Raw genomic sequence first — 19,354 nt, 5'->3', positions numbered from 1 at the left:
TTTTGCAAAGAGGGATCATAAAGATCCTATAAGAATCATCATTTTGGAAGGTTCTTGGTAGTTGCATTGTAATTGATATATATTCCATCTAGTTTGGAATCAATACTCTTGAAGGATGAAGAAATGAATATGGTCAAATTTCCAGGCACAAGAAGTAAGCTCATTTAAAGGACGGCTAGATAATTGTATGAAAACAGAAGGTATGCATATTGTAGGCAACTCTTGAGGTTAAGGTTCATATTTATAATAATATTGCAAAAGAGTTGGATATAAAATATTCTTAGTAAATGTTTCCATATGAATGCATGATGTTCGAGAAAAGAAATGTGATATAATTTGGTATGGAAAGAGATCAAGACTCTCTGACAAGATTGCATGATATAAATATAACAATGTTGATCAACATCAAGTAGAGTATCTAGAAGAAAAGAAGGGAGTTAACAATAACAACTCCTAGGAAGATATTACAGCTTGGTAATAACTCTCAATCCTTGGGCAATTTGATGCATAAAGGAAGATTCTTGTGGAGATGAATCATAAGGGATGTTGATGCTTTGATGAGAAGGTCATAATGATGAGGTAAGTTTAATATTAATAATTGTTGTTTGTTATCATATTGTTTTGCTATCTGGAAGGATATTGCAGGAAAATATGAAGAATGTTGAAGCAAACTCAACATATTTGGCAATTATGAAGTCAATATGTGTTCATCTTGGAATTAAAAAGTAGCAACGCGAGAGGATAATGTGAAGGTTAAGGTTCCTACTATAAAGGAGATCACTTTCATGAGGAAACTATGGAAAGACTCGTTGTAATATCTTCATTGATGATGACAAGATGAAAGTGATGTGCAAGATTGATGACCTGAAACCTGCCACAAAATTCAAAGAAGAAGATGGCTCCATGATGCCAAGGAAGGAAGTAGACTCAATACAATAAGATGTGAAGGAAAGAGAGAGCCATGCAACTATGAACAATAGGTAGTTGATACTCTTATGGAGACAAGCAATCAAGCTTGCAATGATTTACTTCCCAAATTAAGAGGAGTCTGGAATCTCCTCTGGATTTGAGAGGGAATAAAAGGATCTCCTTGAATGGGAGAAAGGATCTATTCTTTGGCTGAGAAGAGTGATGTTTGACATCACATGTGCATTCTCTTCTTTATGCATCATGCACTTGATTAAGACTAATCGTTGTAAGTCTAAGTGAATTTCTTGAAGAGAGAATGGTGGAGGTTTCTATAAGCATCTATGGTTTTCTTGAGGATAGAGCATCCAAGAAAGGAAAATGACTGACACTCTTTGAGGATAGGATAGGTGTCCAAGATAGGAATAGTTGAAGAGGACCAATTTATTTGAGGATTCATGATTGGAAATCCAATATGAGAATAGTCCTGAAAGGACATACCTTGTGAACATACGAATGAAGTATGTGTCTTGTAGAGGTAATGTGGTATCATAGGGAAAGCCTCCCAGCATAATTCTCTTGAATAAAGATGAGCTTGTCTAGTTAGGTCTAAAGGAAAGTGATGGTTATAATGTTGATGCTTACAAAAGGTTTATCAATCTGACTCTTCTTATGAGAACTTTTCAAACGAGTATTGTCCTTGTACCAATTGGAAAATTATGAATACCTCTCTAGTTAAGAGGGAGTGTTGAAGAATGTAGCTAGTTTCAGTCTTTATAATTGTCATTTGGCTCATGTCATGATGTAATTCTCATGTACCTATCAAATGAAGAAATAAAATATGTAAAGATCAAAATAATATTATTTTTGTAAAGCATGGCCTTCATGCTCAAGTTATTTGTCACTAGGTCAAGCATTCATTTAATGCTCCTAGGTTTTACATGAGTTAAAGAGTCCTTGTCATATTGTAAAAAACCCATTCAAGTATTTGTATCAAGAAAGTAAAGTTTATTTTTAATATAGAAGTGCCTTGAAGGCTCCAAAGACAAAGTCGGCTAGCCTATGCGAAGTCAGCCTAGAGAGGGCTAATGGAGCCCCTTGGAAGGCTATATAAAGTTGGAACTTTGACCTATTGTAACACACATCCATCACACATCTTGGGAATTCAATCTATAATTGGAAAAGGATGCAAAGGTATTGGAAGGTAGAAGAAACTCTAGTGAAGAACGAATAAGCCCTAGAAAGTTTGGATCTATGAAATTCTACTTGGAACAACTCACACGTGTGAGAGGCCTAGGATGTTTTGGCATGCAACATGTCTGAAATTGCAGGAAGGTGTTGTAGATTTTGTTCCTTCCATGAACATAATTTTTTTCATTGCAAAAGAAGTTTTGGATGGCTGACTTGGTTCTTGGTGATAGTTTTGGGTCTTGTTTTTGGTCTTGGAAGGCTCCTGTGAATTAATTCTATAAAAAGAGAAGTACTTTCTGGGTTTTTCCCTTGGAGGGGTTTTTGCCTTGGCTTGGAGCCTATATCTTGTTTTCGTCTTTGCATGGTGTTGTTATCTTCATTGTTTTGGCATTTATTTGATGATAAGAACATAAGTATAATCAAGAATAAGAATATAATATCATAAATATTTGTCAAGCAATGAGAAGTAAAAATAACAGATGCCCTAATGTTGCCCTAATCAATTCTCAAACAAATCTCATTGTCATACCTAGTAGCTTTGTGGTACACTTATGTTGTTGTAGTGAGGATAACCTTTGTTCAAGAAAGTACTTTATATTACAATGACTAGTCTTGATAATGGAATGTCCCCTAATGAAGTATGGGTGGTAGGTTTCTACAACATGCATGCCAAGTCTGTAGGGCATGCAAGATAGCCATCATCTCTTTCCAATATGTGGATTTACTCAAATTTCATTCTTATTGGTGAATGCCAGAGGGTATTGTTCTTGCATCAATGCTATTCCAAGACCTCCACCCAAGGCATCACATTCCAAGACAAAAGTCTTAGTAAAATATGGTGTAACTATTATTGGAGTTTTGCACACCCATTTATCTTTTAAAGCTAAGAATGTTTATTTCATGGCCTCATTAAAGAAAAAGACAATATTTTTGAGCCATGAGGCTAAGGGAGTTACAATTTTTGTATATTGTTTCACAAATGTGTGGTAGTATCCTATCCTTAGAATCTATGAAAGCACTTTAGGGCTTTGGGATAGGGCCAACAATTCATAATTGAGAGACCAACTCATACTCTCTCGTGGCTTACGATGTCACCCAAATATTCAACCTTTGAAGTACTAAAAGCACATTTGGAGTGTTTTATAGATGATTGGTGGTCCTATAAGAGTTTCAAGGATTATCAACGTTCTTAATGTGGCATTTTGATATTTTGCCATAGATCAAAATATCATTTAAGAATCCTAACACAAGAATACTAGAAAAAAATGTAGAGTAGTTTAAAGATGTTGTTTATGAGGCTCTAGAAGGTTGATAAGGAATTACAAAAGGCAAATTTGCATCATAAAAACTCATAATGAACATCATATGTATGAAAAGCGATCTAAGGGATGTATTCCTCTTTCATCTCTATCTAGTGGTTGCTAGAACAAAGGTAAAGTTTGGTGAAAAAATTGGTTGCATGAAGTTCATCCAAGATGTCATCAATAATTGGGTTAGGGAATTTTTCCTTGATCATCAACTTATTTAGAGCCCAAACTCCATGAAACAAAATCCAAATATATTCTTTAAATTCATGAGCATTGGTGATCAATAAGAGCTAGTATTGGGATGACTCCAACAATTCGTTAATGATACTTTTAATTTCGTTTTTATGTGCAAAAGGGAGCCTATATGGACACACATTGGGTGGTTGACTGACTTCTTGGAATGAGGGGAATATTATGGTCATACCTTACATTGGAAGGTGGTAAATCTTATGGCTTTTCAAAGACTTGTTGATTCTTAGAGAGAACTAATTGCAAATTAGGGTGAATCTTTGGTGGTGTGGTGTCAACTTCCTATATGGAATTAAATTGTGTAATAACAACCAAGTGGTCTTTATTTAATAACTTCTCCATTTGATGAGAGGTTTAGGGGAGCCTAATATAAGCCCCTCTATGGTATGTTTTAACACTTCTTGTGAAGCTCATGTATAATTCTTTGAAATCCTTGGTGCTTGGTTCTAAAGTGCATAACCATTCTTCCATATGAACTACCAAAAATTTCCATTTCAATATAAAACATGTGATTTTTAAGACATTTATAGTGTTTCAATTTCGCATTTGCCCATGCATTTCATTGTGTCACCATTGGAAATCATAATTTGAAAATTAGATATGGGATGTACATAATAATGGGTGCCTTGTACCACTCTCCTATGAATAAAATTGTGTGTTTCTATTGTCAATTAATTGTCACTTTGTGGTTCTTGAAGTGGCCAATTACTTTCAAGGTTTGTGGTTTGAGAAACTTGATAGGTCACACAAAGAAATTTGGGGTTCCTCAAAAGGAGTTTGCAAAGGGGCTTCATCTTCCTTGGTGTCTTCCAAAGCTTTTTTATAAATATATCTTCAATAAGAATGTCCTCTAAGTAGTGATCTGGGGATACATACATTTGTAGTAATTTCTATTGTTACCTTCATGCCCCTTGAAATATCACTCATCCCAATTATAGAAAAGATGGATGTATTGCTTTTTGGGAGATAACTTGTTGATGAAAACTAGTTGTGAGTTGGATGAGTTAGGGGTAGTTATCATAGGGGGCTTAGGGTGAGTGACAAGCAAAGGTCTTCTAGATTTTGCATTGATCACTATCTCAACATCATTATCTCTATCTTAAGCTTCCAACCATGTTTGTTGGAATTGTATCATGACATGTGCCTTACTTGCATCCTTGAAATTCGAAATGAAACGTTTTGTAAAATGTTAATTAGATTAGGTCTATGTGTGGATATCTAGTTTCTTTAAGGAAATAATATGTTCCATAATTTTGCTTCCTTAATGTAATTTTGTTAGGTATCCCAAATGGTGAGTGTCAGATTGAAAACAAGCATAGAGTACTTGCACAAAATGGGTCCAAGCAATACATCTTTATAAGCCTTCCTTTACCATTGCTATCACTACCAACATTCAACATCCAAATATAAGACCCCCACACTTAGCTTTTATAGGTCATTAATCATGTCATGGAGAGAGAAATGATGTTCCATTTGGGTAGCCACCCTTAGCAATTCAACCCATAAAATTTTCTCATCTCAACTTTTGGAAAAAGATGCCATGAATTGTAATCCTTAAAGTGTGAGTGGTGATTATCCTAAAACATGGTTGCAACCAATATTTCAGGGGTAGTAAATTCCTCTTTGGTTGTGACCAATACTTTAGGGATAGTAAATTCCTCTTTGATTGGATCATTGTTTGGATCTCTTATATTTATATTAAAAAAGTCACCACATATTTTTAAGGTACATATTTGTTGTGCCATTTTTTCTCTTATAAGGTGTAGATGCAAAGTTAGCCACTTGTATTCTAGTTGTAAGCATTGAGCCTATTGGGTCTATTATTCATTCTGAGATGGTGGGGCTTGTTGTTAATTCTTTGAGTTGGCCATGTGAGCTTGAACCATGGGACTGCGAAAGATTTTGTGGATGTGTTATTCTCCACTTATCTCATTAAAACCAATAGCTTGAAAGGAGTCCTTTTACATATATCTTGAATCACTATATTGTCAAGCCCACCTAACAAAATATTATTTAAGAGGTATACCCCCATGATAAACACAATGCAAGAAATACTTTGAAATAGTTCTCCCATAATGGTGCTAATAAGACCTAAACCTTTTTTTTCCCTAGGTTCGTAGGGTCCAAGAGACAGAGGAGTGTTAGGTGCTATGAAACTTTGAAATATTTCCCAAAAGTGGCACTTGGCCCAATATCTTAGTACACTAAGGGGTCTTAATTTTTCCCTTATTGATAATAACTTACAACCTAGGTACTAGATAATGATCACCCCAAGTGTTTTCCTTAGTGTACTATAGCAACAAGATATTTGATTGGTTTATCTAGGGTTGGTTTTAGGTCTACCTAGGGGGTTTTTGATATTAATGAAGTTATGTGGAAGTGAGATTCTATATATAGGTTCTATCTAATGTGATACCACTCAAAGTGTACTCAAAGGCATATCAACATGGGTTATAAGGGCTTCCAACAATGTGATTCTATGTGTATTTCCTATGTGTATTCTTATCCAATTTTAGCTTTTCCTATTGAATGAAAAATCATTGTATTAATTAAATATGCAAGAACACATTTTTAGCTTGAGAAAACATTTTTTTTTACTAAATTCAAGGCATGTTGGCTTAGGAAAGAGCTCTTATATGACTTGTAGTCTTCATTAACCCTTGAAAATTGAAACATAATTCGATATATAGAGAGTAATATCATTTCATTTGCAATTAAGAGTCAATAAGATAAAATATGCAAATATGATTGTTTATATTGATAATGTGAATAATTCAATGTTTAATTGCATCTTAAGGTGGGGATAATTTCTTGAGTAAATCACCAAATACACAACACAAGATGAAAATTCCAAACTCTCCCATCTCTTTGAAAAGCTTTTCAATAGAAAATTTCTAACTAGTTGTGGTCCCATCACTAATGAGTGCCAACTACAAAGGGGGATTTGTAAAGTGGAATTTTTTACATCAAATAACTATCCACTAGTGTTAAATTGGCCATTTCAAAGATGATGACTTCATACAACAATTAAATAACTCCTATGTAGCCTAAAGTAGGGAGGTTGACCCTAACAAAACATCTTGGTGCGTATTGGTGGGAGAAATATTAATGAAAAAGGGAAGTCTTCTTCTACATAGAATTAGATGATGATGCAGTGACACCCACTAGCTCTAGACCAATCACCATTTGGCATATATTTTGTGTAGCTCTTAAAGAGAAATTGTATCCATTGTTATTGTGAAGGGTTATGGGCACACTAGCTACAACATAAACAATTTTCAAGCTAGACATTGTAACACTACTTTGAGCTATTTTCTTGACTTCGAGTTTGCCTTGCCATCTCAGATGCATAATAAGTAATTATTAAATTTAACTCTAGATTGATGCCTTATATATGTAATGAAGTGGCTATGGTTAGTAGCTCTATTTATAGGTTAAGGATCACATTGTTGGCCTCAATTTGGATAATAATAATCATAAGAACGTTATTTCTTTTCCCTTGAGAAAAGCCTTGTAATTCTTTATCATTGTTCATGTTGCACCATATAGTCTTGGATATGACAATGTAGGTGCATAATTGTTGTTGGTATTTCAAGCATGTTGCCTTAATTTTTCCATTAGAACTCACTTTAAAGGCACCACTGTGTACAATGTTACTCCACTCAATTGCTTGATCATAATATTAGAAAAACGCTATAAATTTCATTCTTATCACTAGTATGATGGCCACCATAATAACTCTACACTCACAAAGGAGGGCTAACAATTTTTCTTTTTCCCATTGGTAGCTTCATCTCAGGTTATGATGTAGTTCACTAGGTCACCCTACGCAAGTGTTTTCATTTATGCATTCTTTGACAAGACAAACTAGACAATATAATCATATCTACCATCCCCTAATCTGCATCTTCATCATGTTATTATCATTAATTTTCCTCCCCTCCTATCCTTCAGACATGAATCCACCTATTGATGTAATATATGAAATATTAGACATATGTTGCATCTAATCAATAAGACTTTGCAACACTAAAACTTAGTTCAATAGGCTCTCACCATTTGTGATGTCATACCCATGATTCTCCATTACCATATACATTTGCTTCTCCATGTCATGGATGTAACATACCCGCCTTTGTAGCCTTATTTTTGTATATGTGATCACAATTGTGAAAGCCAACGTGGAAGACACAACGAGATGGCACAAATCTTGTAAACAATTTAAGTATCAAATTATTTTCTTGAAAATAATAAAAATATGGAATGTTGGCATGAAGGGAGGGACCCACATATACAATTTTGTGGGAGAAAATAGAAGTAGGATAGTGGAGACATGGAGAATGACACCCTCACCCTTGAAGATGGGGGAGGTGGCATAACCAACCAAGCCACTACTTGAAAAATTGCAAGGGACATGATTAGATTGGGGGGGGGGGGAGGGGGTGCATGGCAATAGTCTTCTTGTTTAGTAACAAAATGGAAAAGAGGCAAAAGCTTTGCATTCACAAACATACAAAGAGATGCAAGTAAAAGATAGTAAAGAAGGAAAACAAAGAGAAAAAAAAGGAATGATGGTGAAAAGGGGACACAACGGGAGAAATATTTCTTTGGACACTAAGCATGGAGTGCATGAAGAAATGATGGAGTTGTTGTTGATCCCTATGCTTTGAATTTGGGGTGTTAACCCCTGTATTGGTGTCATGAGTTCGTTGCACTACATCCAAACCTTTCTACTTAGTGGGAGGCTTAGTGGTTGACTTAATCACCTTGGTGATGTTTGTATGGATATTATCCACCTGGACAAGGAAATCTAAGTCATTCTGGTCCTTGCTGGAGATCACCCAAAGTGGATTCAACCTCTCGGATTAAGTAATGCCCCATCTAGACTTTGGGTGATGTCATGTGATTAGACTTCGAGAAGTAAGTGAGCCACTATTGTGTTTATTGCTAGAGGGTAGTTGAGAAACCACCTAGACAATGGACTCCATCTCTTGAGAGACTACCAAGCTTGGTGTGAATTTTCCCTAAGTAAGATTCCCCTTAGATCTTGGATCTGGATCAAGGGTGGTTAGCTGCAATAAAGTTGTAGTGTAGTTGATCTATGGTTGGGTGGAGAGTTGAAGTCTCTTATGATCTTAATTTTTATTATCTAAAAGTACTTTTTTTGGAATTTCCAATTGTCAACCATCTTTACACATTTAGATAAGTCAAATGAATTGATATATTGAGTGATGAATTACATGTATCTGAATGAACTCTTGTATACTCCTATTAATGAATGCTCAAATGATGAAGATCACTGCTATGCTCATGATTGGCATAACCATCTTTACACATTTAGATAAGTCAAATGCATTGATATATTAAGTGATGAAATACATGTATCTGAATGAGCTCTTGTATACTCCTATTAATGAATGCTCAAATGATGAAGATCACTAATATGCCCATGATTGGCATGTTATCTTGTATGTTGTGGATTTAATATATGCTTAAATTGTGCTATCAAATAACTTGTTCATGGTTGATATAATAAATGGTGTCTTTATGCTCATTCACCTAACATGCTTCTGAATGAATAATACAACTACTTGTAGGTAGTTATAGGTCTGAGTGTTCTACTAAGGGGTCGAAGTCTAGGTACATACTATGTTTTTCAGGAGTATTTTCTTTTGGTTTAATACACCTTACCTTAGCAATTTTCTATATTTCCTCTTTTCTTTAGAGCATTGACTTAAATCCATAAATGTAGAGGTCTAAAGCTGGTAGTGAGAAGCCCCTTTTGTAATGGCTCAGGGTAGAATTTATTTCTAAGTGGAATTGTATTTGGGGGTGTCATCAGTCGTGGAAGCCACAATTTCCCCTTCTAAGTGTTGTTCATACCCAATATTCGAGAGTCTAGGTGTTGGCAAGGGTCATACCTTTGCATAGGCTTGGATTTCTCTTGGACTGGTTTAAACACTAAGCTAACCCATATCTAAGGATTGGGGAATTTGAGGGTGGAAAAGGGCGCACACCTCTTAGAGGCCTAGATATGTCCGAAGCTCATATAACAATCTTCTAGCTTTTATATGGGGCCCTCTTTGCATAACATTGTTGGGGCTTAGACTAGTTACTTTATACAAGGATTGGATTTGAGTGGCAAAGAGTGCACATATTTTGACAACCTGGATACAATTGAATTTAGGCTTTTGTAATCCATATCATAAAAAGTACGAAAACTTTTAGTAAAAATCACATTATTAGAGTTTTGTTGGCGTGTTTCAAAACATCCAGTGTGGTTCATCGTCAGGTTAAGATGAAGAACCAAATCTTGGCATCAAGTTAAAAAGATGAAGAGAAAAAAAATTACTCATTATAATATAACAACTAGATTTGATTAAATAAATATTATTTATTAATAATTAATATTTTAATACAAGGAAATAATTGTTAGAATATAGTTGCTAATATTGAATTAAGGAAAATAATTAATTAAAAGGAACTTTTTTTTATGAAATGAATATCTAACATAAAATAATATTTAGGTCAAACCTAAACCAAGATCTCGTTCTTCATCTTGTCTTGACAATGAACCACATTGGATGGTTTGAAATGCGTTAACAAAACTTTGATGATGTGAATTTTTCCAAAAGTTTTCTTACTTTTATAACCTAAATATAATTATAGTCAGAGTCGAATCTCGATCTTAGTGTTGGAGGGATGGCCCATCGATGAAACTTTGTCATGATTGAACCTTTCCATAGATTATTTGGGAGTTTAGGGATTCAGGGGTGGAAAAATATTACACAAATGTGCAGGCTCAAATCTAGCTGAGGTTAGATACACTCACAATGTCACAGAGGGTTTTCATGGACTTGAGGGATGGCCCATCGGTGAAACTTTGTCACGATTGAACCTTTCCATAGATTATTTGGGAGTTTAGGGATTCAGGGGTGGAAAAATATTACACAAATGTGCAAGCTCAAATCTAGCTGAGGTCAGATACCCTCACAATGTCGCAGAGGGTTTTGTGGACCCTACATTGTGTTGGTTTAGACATGCCATGGGAGCCAAATAGGGGACACATGGATACCATGTGGTAGTATAATGACAATGTGACTTGGTGATGTGACTTGATGTAGCTTGGTGGTGTGGCTTGGTGATGTGGCTTGGGGATGGAACTTACCGAGAATTTGATGGTTTCAACCGATGTTTGAACAAGGCTAGAAATATTTTCAATAGGGGAAAATCACTCTGATTAGCTCATCTACATGGGAAGTGGTATGACCTTTTTTCCTATGGAGTTTGTGCTAAACTATGTGGAAGTTAACTGGGAGAAATCTCTACACCACTGAGATTGATAGTTGAGATCCATTGTGGCAGGCCCCTCATGTTTGAAGTTTAAGAAATTTGGGTAAGGAGTGGTTGGGATTAGTGCCAAACCACCCTCCTTCAATTAACTACTATGATTTAATGAGGGCACCTCTCCCTAAATTCAACACCATTTTTGGTGGGGTTCATGTTAGCAGTTGTTTCAATCTAAGGCTTGGCTGAAGCATAACGAATGTGTGTGAAAAATAAGGGAGTGGGACTGACACGAAACCTTGAGTTTTGGAAGTATGCCATTGGCCCAAAGTGTTGTGTGCGAGGAAAAAGCCTTGATGTTGAGACCTTTAGATGACATGGGCCAACGGGTGCCACCTTGGGCACATAATATGATGAGTGGAAGCATGATCTCATGACATGCTAACTTGAAACCCATCCATGGATGGTGTGGCAATGCCGTATGAGTAGGGAGGAAGGCATGTGAGTGCCAAATGGTATCCTAGTAATGACGTGACATTTGTTAATAGGGAAAAACTTCTAATGGGCATAACTTTTGATTTAGAACTTAGATTGAGGTAAGTTTTATATTGTCAAAAAGCTCTCAATGAGATAGTCACAATGTCAGTGTCAAAATTAAATTTTGAAGACTCACAAAAATGAAGTTTTTTCTAACCCCATTTCCAAAATAAACCTCGAGGATCAAGAGAAATAAGTAAGACCTTCCTCAAATCGATAATCTTTGGTATTGAAAGGGAGGGTGTTACAATGGAGACAATCTTGGGGTGGTTGGTGGCTTGGTGATGATACATCATCAATCTGATATGTCTTGACACATTAATGGCTAGACAAGAAGGTTCCACAAAGTTGGTCTCTAAATCACAACCGACAACCTCTTTAACACATAATTTGACAACAAAAAGTAATGAGGATGTGCACTCAAAATCTTGGCCAAATATTTTTGTCCACCATATGGGAAGTTTTGAAGAATGTTTTAAGCATAGTATATGGAAGTACCATGGTTTTCTTTTCAAAATTTGTAGAATTGGATATTCAAATTCTCTTTTATGAATTGGATATTCAAATTCTCTTTTGTCAATAACATTGCACGTTGGAAATGGTGGATGCTCATTATCCATAGGAGATGTGATGTTATCGATTTGTTTTTTTTGAAGAATTCTTCTTAATAAAAGAATTCAAAGAATAGAGATTATTGATAGTGTTTGTAGGTAATGGTGCAATTACAAAACATTGGCACAATATCTTTAATTTTTACATAGATAAACTTTGCAAATAAAGAGTTTTATTTATGTCCTCATTATCTATTATCTATTATGATGACGGGATGGAGTGTTACTTGTACTCTTACTAGCCACTAAAGATTATGCATTTTGGGTCATCTCTTGGATATAGGAAGGTGCATTGAATATATTCAAGATTGTATCTCACATATTCTTAATGGAAACCACGAAGTTTGGAAGACCATTTTCTTCAATTATGAATTTTGAGAAATGAATTCTAGGGTTTTATTTATTTACTACATGGGGATTTCCCAAGTTGCCCAAACTATGCACAAATCTCAAGTTTTTGGCGATAATTCTAGGGTCAAATTCAAACATGTGTAATTCCATTAAATGGATCAAATGCAAACATATTTAATCCCATTAAATGGATCATGTAGGATTAGTTCACCAACTAGTTTTCACTTTCAACTACAAGTCACTTTCAACCACAAGTAGAGAGACTTCCTATTGAGGAATCAACACAATATTGAGTTACCATGATTTATGAGCTTCAACACAATATTGAGTTATCATGATTTATGATCTTATCACGATTTATGACCACACATGAGTAGAGAGCGATCCAATAAACAATAGAGGTTGGTTTACCTCTTCTATAGAGGACTCTAAATATGAATACAATGGAGTTAATATTAATTATTTATGTTATTATGTTGTTAGCATTTAATATATTTAAATGATTTGCATTTATCATCATCACTATATGAATTTATTCCCTTATATAAGGGGGATTAATGGAGATTAATGGAATATAATGTATATCTATCTTCTTCAACATATTCTTGAATAATATTCTTTGTTATATTTTATTTTGCATATAGCTCATTAGGGTTGTATGAACTACTTTACATATATATTCTTGAATAATATTCTTTGTTATATTTTATTTTGCATATAGCTCATTAGGTTTGTATGAACTACTTTACATATTTTGAAATGCTAAGATAATGAAATGGTTGCAGGTTGAGGATGAGGCAATGTCATATAGTGTAGATGAGAAGTATAACATAAGAAGGGTTAATAGGTTTATCAGGAGTTCTTGGAGTTCTTGTAATAGTTTTAGTCTTGGATGTTGCCACATTAAATATTGGAGACATAGGTATTAACAAATAACAAACACTTAGCAACATCAACTTTGTTTAATTTAATTCTACTAGCATATATCCATCTTAACTCTATATTTTTAAGAGAATGTTAGGAATGCTACCAATATCACATTCCCCAATGGGGGGGATTCTTGAGATTCATGGATGGGTAAGGGGCCATGTTTGCCACCCTGGAAATGCTAGGAGATTTAATGTTGTGGGTGGTGTGGCCACCCCCTCGCATGCATAAGTATGAAAAATAATTTATCTTATAATAGTATGTTTTATGACTATGCGGAGCCGATGAATGGTGGTGAAAGTTGGTTTGGGCACTCAGAGTGATGGCAGGCTATCTCCTTACCCCAAGAGAGAATTCAAGAAGGAATGGACAGTTTATTCTTGTCACGACTTTGTCTTCATTCCATCCCATGTTGGCCTTCCTCTAGCCACTCTATAATTAGTGTCTTAAAGTATATCAGGTCTGGAAATTGCACCTCCTCTATCTTGGTGTTGCGTTTTGTGAGTCTTAACCCTAGAGCACATTTTTATTGGCTGAAGATGGAACACCAACAAATGCAGAATAGGTGTGGGGGAGGGGACCATGGCCCCCATGGCCGCATTAGAGCTCAATAATAATCCGAGGAGGTTGTTGATAACTACCATGCAATGGTCCCCCTCCCCCACTCTGGACCCTCCCCCACTCCTAAAACCATAGGAGTAGAAAAACACAATGTTGAGGTAGATCCTTACTCCTTGAATGGGATGATAGAGAGTATTTCTCCATTAGTCATCAAGCTATTTCCATATCTCAACTTGTTTGGTGAAATGCTCCTACCATGTGTCCTTATAGTATGATGGATAACTTCTTTGTCTCCATATCTTGTTTAGTGAAATGCTCCTGCCATGTGTCCTTATAGTATGATGGATACCTTCTTTGTCTCTATCCTTGGCCTCACATACATAGCACATTGTAGGCCTCACATACATAGCACATTTTAGGCTCATCACCATGAATGAAGTGATGGACCTTTACCAATGGTTTTCTAGTGCTCCACATCTCCTATAATCCAATCCAAAACCTCTCTTGGTACACTAGTAGGCCTATAGCTTGTCCATATAGTTTACTATTATAGAAACAAGCATGCCACTCATATAGAAGAAACATTCTATTCACCTCCAATTCAGAAACAAGCATGCCATGCCACTCATAGAAGAAACATTCTCTTCACCTCCAATGTAGAAACAAGCATGCCACTCATATAGAAGAAACATTCTATTCACCTCCAATGTAGAAACAAGCATGCATGCCACTCATATAGAAGAAACATTCTATTCACCTCCAATGTAGAAACAAGCATGCATGCCACTCATTTAGAAGAAACATTCTATTCACCTCCAATGTAGAAACAAGCATGCATGCCACTCATATAGAAGAAACATTCTATTCACCTCCCATGTAGAAGTGATCGAAGATTATAGTCACCTCCAATGTAGAAAAAAGAGAAATGAAGCTAGTGGATGCACCAACATGATTGTGAGATGCACAAACTCCTCAATGTAGAAACAAGCATGCCACTCATATAGAAGCAACATTATATTCACCTCCAATGTAGAAGTGATCAAGGATTGAAGAGAAATGAAGCTAGTGGATCCACATGATTGTGAGATGCACCAACTCATTTCCTATGAGATGTTTCAAGAGATCAAGAACATACGTACATGATTGGATGCACCAACTCATCTCCTATGAGATGTCTCAAGAGATCAAGAACATACGTATAATTATGTGCATTTGGCAACGCTCCTAGCTCATTCAATAATATCCTCGATTCTTACGAAATTTTCCGATGTACTCTAAAATCATATCAATGTAATGTAATGGGTGGACAAGGAGTATGTACAATATTCCAATAGGTGGACAAGGAGTATGTACAATATTTGATATCTTTGTATAAACAACATAATTAGTACCATTATTAAAAAACCTTTAACAACATTTTGCATATGTATCTCTTGGAAGAACCCATAATAACTACCATTATTAAAAGACCTTTAACAACATTTGCACCCATAATAACTGTGTTTGTGTTTCTAGATGCTTGGATATTGTCGTTGTGTTTCTTTAATATATGTAGATGCTTGGATATTGTCGTTGGAATAATTAAGAAAATGAGAATGGTTTTATCTTTTCCATCTATCTAACTGTTTGACATCACATGACATCACAATGCACTCCTTGATAGATCCTATCAACTCTTCATATGAAGAGCCCTTGTACCCTAGTTCAATAATAGAAACAACTTGAAACATTAACTAGTAGAATAGGTTGTTTAACTAGTAGAATGGGTTGTTGGGTTGTTTTTTAATGTTTAAAGGAATGTTACTCCATTAAAAAAAATCTAGCCATAATCTATCAATTCTTCATAGGAAGAGCCCTTGTACCCTAGTTCAATAATAGAAACAACTTCAAACATTAACCAGTAGAATGGGTTGTTTTTTAATGTTTAAAGGAATGTTACTCCATTAAAAAAATCTAGCCATAATCTTGTTGGCTTATTGTATAATGGGTTGTTTCCATTAAAAAAAGCTCTAGCCATAATCTTTTTGGCTTATTGTTTTTCTTTTTTTTTTTAAGACTTAAAAAAACGTTGTGCCCTAGGAATTGACCTCGGCACAAAGAAAGGTGAGCTCACCATGATATTGTGGTGTAGTCAATTTCCTTGGGTTCCCCCACCCTGAAGAAGCGCTCCCATGCTTTAGTTGTAATTTTGAATCTCAATGATTTATTCTTATATTTCTACTTATGATATCAAGGATTCAAGGATTGATGGTAATATGGACGAATTTTCTACTATGACATCATGGATTGATGAAGGGTAATATTGATGATTTTTGAGGTAGATGTAGGGAAATTCCACTTCATGCTAAAAGGTGGTATTTTGAATTGTTGACTATGCCATTCATTTCCTTCCCACACTAATATCTCGACGTTTGCCAAATGTATCTAAAGTTTGGCCAATTTTGAAGTTCAACTGGGTATACATATTTTCACACTCGGTCTAATGCCTCAACGTTTTTGTAGGGCATATATTAAACTTAGGGAAAAAAATAAATTAAAAACAAATAAAAGCATTCTAAATAAGAAACGGGTCATGATAAACATCAAATCTCACATTAAAAATCAACAAATATTCACAATTTTTTTATACATACTAGAGAATGGTAGATCATAGGAATGGTGGAAACTGAGGAATATGGGAATGGTAGATCCAAATCAATAAAATTACTATCAAAGTACAAAAAGATTGGGCCTTAGTGTAATTGACATGTATAGGGTGATATTTAACATCGATCTGTTATAATATCAACAAATATCGCGATATTATCTCCGATATGAAAATATCAATATTTAAGAATGATAACATCATTATCTCAACCTTACAATGGTAATATTATTTTGTTTAAAATCACACCATATCATCGTGACATTTAGGATATTATTGCGACAATGATAACATTAGATCTTAGTTATAGACAATGGTTTCCTAGCTTAATGGACTTGTTTTACCCCATGCACTAGGAAAAATAAAGCACTAGGAGAATGTAACCTTTTTTAAGATCCATTTTCAAAATTATTAAGCTCGTAAGGATTTATGCTATTTTTAAAAATAGTGATAACACTGTCACATCGAGATTGTCGGAAAAATAGTGATAATATTGTGACATCGAGATTTGTTGAAAAATAGTGATAACATTGTGACTTTAGAGGGCCAATTTTATCCGCTAGAAAATCGAGATGAAATTGTAAAAATCCTCTACATGTTCAGAGAATATGTTTAGGTAGAAATTACTCCCAAGTAGCAATCATGTCAATCTCAAATGGGACTAGAACCTAGGTTCGTAGTAATCATGTCAGTCTCAAATGGGATAGTAATCATGTCAGTCTCAAATGGGACTGGAACATAGGTGGGGATTGAAAAATGTAATGTTTGTTTTGTAATTGCATGATTTAGATGGTTGGTGTTTGAATATTTAATCATTAATGGACTCTCGATGCAACTTCTATCTTTATTTATGTACAATAAGCATATGTTTTAATTTGATTTTCCAAATGGTAATGGACTCTCGATGCAACTTCTATTTTTGTTTATGTACAATATGCATATGTTTTAATTTGATTTTCGAAATGGTAATATAGATGCAAACATATATATATATATAAAACTCTTCTCCACTGATAATTTCCCCTTATGCTCCTAAAAAAAACTTCAGCTTTGTGCAACCTTGATATAAAATGATTTTTATGCATTCTTAACACCGTTTATGGAATTTCATATGACTTTATTAGTTATTGAAGTTTTTTTTATTTTATTGCTTTTTTATTGTTGATGTGAGTCTTGAGATGATTACACTTCTAATCGCAATTCTAACCTGTGGCTTGAGTAGCAGTGATCTAGGAGCATCGAGGCCATCAAAATCACGTAGAATCACACCTAAATTATGCTACACCAACAACATAAAATACTTTAACGAAAACACCTTGTCACCCTCTACTCTATTCTACTCCCATGGGCTCGGGCTCTTACTTGCTTTATTTAGTGTTTCTATTCTACTCCCATGGGCTCTTACTTGCTTTATTTAGTGTTTTAGTGTTTTGTGTAGTTTTACCATGAACAATACCATCTCTTCACACCATTTCATTTTACTTATCTGCACATGGACAAAAACGGTGTTGTTCATTTTACTTATTCTTCCTCTTACTTATCTGCAGATGGACAAAAACAGGGACAACACTGGGATAATCAGAATACAAGTGAAATGTGGGGGCTACATAATTCAGGAAATACAGAGAAGACGCCAAAAATGGCCCACCCTGTAACTGGAAAGGCCCTAGATTACGATTTGGCCAGTTCGTTTACACCAGCTAGCCAGGGCGGGTTTCATTTTCCAGAACAAAATGATAATCTTCTTTCAAAACATGACGGATTAGTGTTAACTGTAGAGACAGTTTTGCCTCCAGAGTTGGTTGTTGATATTTCAAATGAAAGTCCAGAAAATACTGCTTCCAAGCCTTCAGAAACAGGTTCTAGAGCCAGCGAATGGCAGTTTACCAAACAGAGTATGGCGCCATCGGTAAGCGATCAGGCCGGATGCCATGGCTATTTGAATTCTCATAACCAACCGTGCTACCCTATATTGCCATTGGTAAATGGGCTGTTAAACCCTGGCCATTGTTCTACTATTTTAGGAGGATCACTTAAGGCGGTTCCTTTCTCAGGTCCTCCTCGCAGTCCACGCTCTGTTCTTCACCATGATTCCGATATTTTCCACTCTGACTTGCAGGTACAGCACAATCCTTCCAGAGGAAGGCCAAAAGGTTCGAAAAATGTAGGAAATCCTCGAGAAATGAAAAGGCAGTTAGCAGAACAGCTGGCAGAAAGAGGTCGAATGCTGTGCAAACAATACCTGGGAATCGCAAGGAGACCTCCCCCTGCATAATCGGAATCTGAGACAATATCCTGATATTTCGTTGGTGATTCTCTGGGTCAGAGACATTCTCTATGTTTAATTTAATGAATAACTATTTTTTGCGAAAGATTTATCCATTTTCTTGGCCCTTTTTCTCAAGGATGCTTATTTATTGGACAAATGTGTCGGGAGAATTTTACCACTGGTTATAATTGTACTTGCTTATCATTGTACTTGAAAATTGCATCAAAAGCAGAATTGGAAATTGGAACGTGATTTTAAGCTGCTGGCCATTGACCTTGGTATAAAACTTTTGTTAATATATGTGTTTAGCGGGTCTATGTTTCATAATAATAATAATAATATCCATTTTTAAGGTCACAGCCAAGCGAGACACCAAATTGGTGCATACTCTACTATGAGACCCCTTGCTTGTGGGACAAGGGACCCACTTCCGCGCAGCGATTTGACTGCTAAAGTCTACGAAGGCATACATACATACTCTACCCCTCTGGTTTCGAACCTGTGACCTCATAGG

The 19,354-nt window shown here is 35.4% G+C and overlaps 1 protein-coding gene across 6 annotated transcripts in view; it reads left to right on the top strand.

The window, feature by feature from the left end:
* Positions 1–18,993, top strand: part of LOC149247432 (uncharacterized) — a 91,687-nt gene extending 72,694 nt beyond the window's left edge. For 5 of the 6 annotated variants that reach the window (XM_089458211.1, XM_089458210.1, XM_089458209.1 and 2 more), the window contains one exon: positions 18,119–18,993. In XM_089458211.1, coding sequence (XP_089314337.1) covers positions 18,119–18,846 — 728 coding nt within the window. In that variant the 3' untranslated portion in view covers positions 18,847–18,993. The remainder of the gene's footprint in view (positions 1–18,118) is intronic. The other variant, XM_089458212.1, reaches the window with a different exon arrangement.
* The last annotated feature ends 361 nt before the right edge of the window (positions 18,994–19,354 follow it).

This window comes from Pinus tabuliformis, chromosome 7 (genome assembly GCF_031772625.1).
Source record: "Pinus tabuliformis cultivar Carrire ecotype Pingquan chromosome 7, CPIR1, whole genome shotgun sequence".
In the NCBI taxonomy this organism is placed as follows: Eukaryota; Viridiplantae; Streptophyta; class Pinopsida; order Pinales; family Pinaceae; genus Pinus; species Pinus tabuliformis.
The sequence above is the reverse complement of the archived record's forward strand: the minus strand, read 5'-3'. Positions and strand labels throughout refer to the sequence as shown.